Raw genomic sequence first — 7,333 nt, forward strand, 5'->3', positions numbered from 1 at the left:
GCGATTCCTTAAGGATCTAGAGCTAGAAATACCATTTGACCCAGCCATCCCATTACTGGGTATATACCCAAAGGATTATAAATCATGCTGCTATAAAAATATATTTTAAAATCTTACGAACATTTCTGGCAATAAATTTGAAATTTTAGAATGGGCACACTCCCAACAACAACAACAACAACAAAGAACTTACCAAAACCAACATAAGAATTACTGAAAAATCTGAAAAGCCAGTACTAAAAAATTTGAATCTATAATTGAAAACCTTTTCATAAAGGAATCTCTAAGCCCAACTGGCTTGACCACTGAATTCTTCTAAAAATTAAGAAATGATAACATTCTTACGATAACCCAGAGAACAAAAATGTAGAAAATATTTTCTAACTTGTTTTATAACGCCAAAAAAAACTCTACCCCAGAACATCCAAAAAAGGGAAAGTAATAAAACTAATCTCTCTCATAACACATAGATTTAAAAAATCCCACCATACAGTGACATACAGAATGTAGTGACATATAAAAAATGATGATATATTCCAGAAATTAGGTTTACTCCAGAAATGCCATGTTGGTTTACTATTTGAAAATCAATCAGTGTAATTTACCATATTAACACAACAAAGAAACAACAACAAACAAAACCCCCAGGTTTTAGAGAAAAAAAAAAGGCATCTGATAAAATTCAATACCCACTAGAAACAAAGAATAGAAGAACTTCCTCAATCTGATAAAGGTTATCTACAAAGAAAAAAACTGCAGCAAACATATTTAATGATGAAATAGTAAAAGTTTCCCCCTTGAAACTGATTGGGAATGAAATGAGTATATCTACCATCATCACTTCTATTAATTATGAGAGGTCCTAGCTCGTGCAATAAAGCAAAACAAACCAACCAAAAAAGGCATTAAGATTAGAAAATAAATAAATAAAATGGTCACTACTTGGAGATGATGTAATTGTGTACACAAAAAAATTCAAAAGAACATACAAACTAAAGCCTGTAATCCCAGCACTTTGGGAGGCCGAGACGGGTGGATCACGAGGTCAGGAGATCGAGACCATCCTGGCCAACATGGTGAAACCCTGTCTCTACTAAAAAATACAAAAAACTAGCCGGGTGAGGTGGCGGAGGCCTGTAGTCCCAGCTACTCGGGGACCGGGGCAGAAGAATGGCGTAAACCCGGGAGGCGGAGCTTGCAGTGAGCTGAGAGATCAGGCCACTGCACTCCAGCCTGGGTGACAGAGCGAGACTGTCTCAACAACAAAAAAAAAAAAAAAAAAAAAAAGAACATACAAACTATTGGAAGAAATGAATCTAGTAAGGATGTCAGAAACAAATACTGAAAACAAATTTTCAACGAAGTTGAAAAAAATCAACTTTATCTCTATATACAAACAAGCAATTACAAAATGATATTTAAGATACTGTTACTTAAAACATCAAAACACATCAATTATATAGTATTGATTATTTTTGTCCTGAATTTTTTACTGTGATGATTTCAGACTTAAAAGTTACAAGATGAGTATAAAGAATTCCCACATCCCCTTCACCCACATTCCATAAATGCTGGCATAAACCTCTATTCATCATATGACACCAATAAAAAAGCGAAAAAGCAAATTGCCAAGTGGAAAAAGATATTTCCAATATAAAACTACTCTCATAACCAGAATATAAGAACGTCTACAAAACAAAAAGACAGACAACCCAATGTAAAAAACCACACAAACCTTGAACACTACATCACACAAACAAAAATATCCAAATGGTTAATAAACATTTTTTAAACTGCTCTAATTAGTCACCAGGAAGATGCTAACTAAAAGTTCGGTGAGATACCCACTCCCTGCTTAGTCAAATGGCTAAAAGTGGAAAGACTGATGACATCAAGGGTTGGCAACAATATGAAGCAACCAGAACTCTCCTCCACTGCTGGAGGAGTGTAAATTCATACAAACTGAAAGTCATTTGGGAAATGTGCCTGACACTTTCATTCACTAAAGCTGAACATACACACAATCCTACAATCTTGCAATTCCACTCCTATGGAGTACATACCTATCATGAGTGTTTACATATGTGCATCGAAGGACGCACAGGTTTCACAGCAGTCCAATCCAGCAACCTTAAACCAGAAACCAACCCAAATGTTATTCCTACTGGATAGGTAAATACATGGTGATAAAGTCCTGTGATTCAACACTATAAGCAATGAAAATGGATGAACTCATGCCTGTAATCTCAACACTTTGAGAGGACGAGGCACGTGGATCACGAGGTCAGGAGTTGGAGACCAGTCTGGCCAACACGATGAAACCTCATCTCTACTAAAAATACAAAACTTAGCCGGGTATGGTGGCATAAGCCTGTAATCCCAGCTACTCGGGAGGCTGAGGCAGAACTGCTTGAACCTAGAAGGTGGAGGCTGTAGTGAGCCAAGATCGCACCACTGCACTCCAGCCTGGGCGACAGAGCAAGACTCCATCTCAGGGAGACAAAAAAAAAAAAAGAAAAAAGAAAAAAAAAATGGATGAACTACTGCCACAAGCAATATAAATCTCAGAGACAAAGATTGAAAAAAAGGCAAGCTTTTAAAAGGGTAGTCATGTAGTAGCTTTTAAACTATTAGGCAAAGTTAGAAAACAAAAGGTAATGTATGATACTATGATACTGCAGTCAGGATAGCGGTTCCCTTTAATGGGGGTAGTGCCAGGAAAGGACACAATGGGGGGCTTCTAAGGACTGATGCGTTTCTACTGATCTGAATGGTGGATACATGAATATATCCATTTCATAAAAACTAAACTGTACAGTTCAATTTGGCACTTTATATATGTTACATTTCAATAAAAAAGTATATGTAAAAATACATATACAATAATCTAATTTTCAAAACTTGGACACATGAAATAATAAAAAGAAACACTGCTTATTTCAGGACTATGGAATTATTGGTGTTTTATATGTCTTACTGCTACATGCCACATTTTATTCAATTAACATGTACTGTAGTTAAAATGCATTTTAAAACATTTTAAAATTAGTTTTCTTCCCCTCGTAATCTGTTCCAAGTATGCTCCCAGTCTAATTTTGTATCAGTTATGCTATGCTTAATACCACCCAACTACTTGCCATGTACTTCAAAGCTCATTGTTTTCTCTCAGCCTAGAGTAGCCCAAATTCCCTACTTTTGGGCTCAATTTAAATACCACATAATTGCCAATTTTTTGTCCATAAACTTTTTCACTCCTCCCATTCCTACGCCCTTTGAAAAGATGTTAAATGTCATTAAGAGTCCCAGCACTAATCCTCAGTTGAGTCAGTGTTTACAAGTCACCAGGCAGAGGGTACTTGTTTCTTGCTCTAAATCAATCCCTACTTTACAAAACATATCTCCCAATTTTTTCATGACATAACTGAAATAAAGATATTCTAACTGGAATAGATTCTAATTAAAGTCTGTAAGTATTTTGTACTTTGTAAGTACACATTAAATCTAATAACAGCCACAACAATGGCAAATAAGGAGTTACTTAACCAAAGTAATATTAATAAAAGTAGAGGGGACTCCACTATTTGAAATAAAATGCACAGATGCAAACAAGAGTTGTCTGTTTCCAAAGAAGGCAGACCAAGAACTATAGGACTGTAGGCCCCTAAGGGCATGAAATTCTCTCCTTTGGTGTAAAGCTAATAAATAAAAGAACCTGGCTTCTTTCTTTCCCTATTATTGGAACAGGATCCTTCTGCTAGAAGCAGAAGGCTACGGTATCCATGTAAATGGTAAAGAGTAACAAGAAAAAAGAAACGGATAGGAATGTGTCAATAACAGCTGGCTTTAAAAATATGTTGGATATGCTTTCACCATTTACTGGTAAAATCTTACGGCACAGATAGTTCATTCAAAATGATTAGACTCTCCTGTTGTACATGGTATGACTTGATACTGCATATACGGAAATACCTAGAAATGTTATTTGCTAAATCTTATGGGAAGCAGCTGTTAACCACTGCACCAAGCAGATTCCCACAGGACCACTGACTCTGTACTTCTGTACCCCTTCTGTGCTTCACTGAATAGAAGTCCATAGTTTTCATGATAGAGTCTCACAAAGCTCCACTCAATGTCATTAAGCCATATAGCAAAGCTATACCGCCAGAGAGAGGGACAGAGATACAGAGTGAATACACTAAAAACAGAGGGCCCTTAAAAACAGAGGGCACTGAAAGAGTAAGATCTATAGAACCAATTTCTTCTTGGGTACTACATCCAGAAAATCTGGACTTCTGGTGTGTAAATTAACTGGCATTACAACAGTGCTAGGTGCATAGTACAAATATTTCCCATCAATTATCCATTTTTAACCTGGCACATTCTTTAATAAGTACAGCTTCGGTTTAAAAACAGCTCTGAGGGGTGTCTACAACAAAATATCACTCTGTTTTTTGGAAATCAAATTTTATGAAATATTTCAAACAATCAGAAAAAAATGTTTTTATGATATGACACTCAGATTTAACAAACTTGAGCATCCTGCCACACTGTTCCTTCTCCCCTATGCTGCCCTTGTAGCAACCAGACAACCAGGAATGGAGAAACAAAGCCTTCATGACGACATTTGTTTTGAGACACTGGCACATGACTTATACTTTTTTGATAAATGGGCATGACAATGGAGCTCAAAAATAACATTATATGGGGATACAATTTAAAACTAATGTAAAATCTACAAAGTCTAACATTCAACTATCTTTTCTCTTTCCCATTGCAATCCAAATGCCATGTTAATTATTTTTGTGGTCAACATTTCTGACCTGTCCACAGAACAGATTATGAGGGGTTAAGGAAAGACTAAGGTCTTCCAGAACTATAGGGTTAAAGGTATAGTCCACCTAGAGCAGTGCCTGGCTATACTGTAGGTAATACTGAGATACAATTTGAATCAAGAAAGGGACACCTTTGTCTTTCAGGCAACTAAGTGATGACAACCCATATCTATCACATCTGATTTAATTACACTTGTATTAATGAAATAAATTGCAATCATTTCCACACATTTTTTTTTGCCTGTTAACTGAGAAACAGATTTGTAAGTGAAGATTAAGGAAGAAATCCAAATTATCTTACTCATTTAACTATATATAGTCAAGATAAAAAACAGACCAAGAATAATCAGTTATCCTGAGCAAAAAGAAAAAAGCTGGAATAATCACATTACCTGACTTCAAATTATACTACAGAGCAATAGTAACCACAACAGTATGGTACTGGCATAAAAACAGATAACCCACATCAATGGAACACAATAGAGAACCCAGAAATAAATCCATATATCTACAGTGAACTCATTTTCGATAAAAGAACCAAGCACATACACTGAGGAAAGGACAGTCTCTTCAATAAATGGTGCTGGGAAAACTGGATATCCATATGCAGAAGAATAAAACTATAACTTTATCTCTTATCATATACAAAAATCAAATAAAAATAGTTTAAAGACTTAAATCTATGAAACTACTACAACAAAACCTTGGGGAAAATCTCTAGGATATTGGTTTGGGCAAACATTTCTTGAGCAATACCCCACAAGCACAGGCAACCAAAGCAAAAATGAACCAATGTGAACATATCAAGTTAAAAAGCTTCTGCACAGCAAAGGAAACAATCAGCAAAGTGAAGAGACAACCCATGGAATGGGAGAAAATATCTGCAAACTATCCAATTGACAAGAGTTTAATAACCAGAATATGTAAGGAGTTCAAACAACTTGATAGGAAAAAAATGTAACCTAATTTTAAAGTGGGCAAAAGATCTGAACAGAATTTCACAAAAGAAGACATACAAATGGCAAACAGGTACATAAAAAGTTGCTCAAAATCACTGATCACCAGAGAAATGAAAATCAAAACTACAATGAGGTATCATCTTGCCCCAGTTAAAATGGCTTTTATCCAAAAGACAGGCAATAACAAATGCCAGTCAGGATGTGGAGAAAAGGGAACCCTCATAGACCACTGGTGGGAATGTAAATTAGTATAGAGCTACCATATGATCCAGCAATCCCTAATGCTAGGTATACACCCCAAAAAAGGGAAATCAGTACATCAAGGAGACATCTGCACTCCCACATTTACTGCAGCACTATTCACAGTAGCCAAGATTTGGAAGCAACCTAAGTGTGCATCAACAGATGATTGGATAAAGAAAATGTGGCACATATACACAATGGAGTACTGTTCAGTCACAAAAAAGAATGAGATCTTGTCACCTGTAACAACGTGGATGGAAATGGAGGTCGTTAAGTGAAACAAGTCAGGTACAAAAAGACAAACTTCGCATGTTCCCACTATTTGTGGGAGCTATAAATTAAAACAATTGAACTCATGGAGACAGAGAGTAGAAAGATGGCTACCAGAGGCTGGGAAGGGTAGTAGGGGAATGGTTAGGGAGCGGAGGATGGTTAATGGCTATCAAAAAATAGTTAGAAATAATGAATAAGATCTAGTATTTGATAGCATAGCAGGATGACTATAGTCAATAATTTAATTGTACATTTCAAAATAACTAAGAGTATAATTGGACTGTTTCTAACACAAAGGATAAATGCTAGAGGTGATGGATACCCCATCTACCCTGACGTGATTATTACTCATTGTATGCCTGTGTCAAAATATCTCATATATGCCATAAATATATACAGCTACAATGTACCCACAAAAATAAAGATAAAGAATATATGAAAGATTTTGCATAAGGTATTCTCTTACGACTCTTCTAACTAACATGTTTTAAAGTTCACTGTCTGCACTGATACAACAAATCTTTTCAGCAACAAAGATTAGAAACCAACCTTTGCTGTGATATTTAATTCATAATGTAAAATAACCGATTTGTAAAAGCTTACTTGACATAAGTTTTGGAATCTGGGCTTGTCCTCTCAAAAGCGGCCTGTATAAGTTTCCCTGGTAAGTCGCAGGTGGTGGTGCAGCATTGCTGTAAATGCCAGTTCCTGAGCCTCTTGGCATAACATGGCTATAAAAGGACCCAACACAAGAAAAAAAAAAATTGTATAGTGATATACCCATCATAACACAGCTGACACAAATAAAACAAATGCTCACAGCCATGTCTTCACTAACAGATCTGATTAAGATAATACAAACAAAAAGGTGGTTTATAATTAAAGCTCAAAACTACATAATGGTAATAGTGAAAGCAAATGTTCATCTGCCACACCAAGACTCTTAATTGATAACCACTTAAATATTTACAACTTACATCATACAAAAAATAATTTGAATGTTTTTTCTTTTTTTGCATTATGTTT

General features: G+C 35.7%; 1 protein-coding gene across 1 annotated transcript in view; it reads right to left on the reverse strand.

Annotated features, from left to right (window-relative positions):
- The window catches only part of LOC108523865 (5'-3' exoribonuclease 2-like), a 22,115-nt gene extending 15,082 nt beyond the window's left edge, over positions 1-7,033 (reverse strand). Inside the window, exon 1 of the mRNA XM_017864641.1 lies at positions 6,911-7,033. Coding sequence (XP_017720130.1) covers positions 6,911-7,031 — 121 coding nt within the window. The 5' untranslated portion in view covers positions 7,032-7,033. The remainder of the gene's footprint in view (positions 1-6,910) is intronic.
- Positions 7,034-7,333: the final 300 nt, after the last annotated feature.

This window comes from Rhinopithecus bieti, unplaced genomic scaffold (assembly GCF_001698545.2).
Source record: "Rhinopithecus bieti isolate Rb0 unplaced genomic scaffold, ASM169854v2 scaffold_76888, whole genome shotgun sequence".
Lineage (NCBI taxonomy): Eukaryota > Metazoa > Chordata > Mammalia > Primates > Cercopithecidae > Rhinopithecus > Rhinopithecus bieti.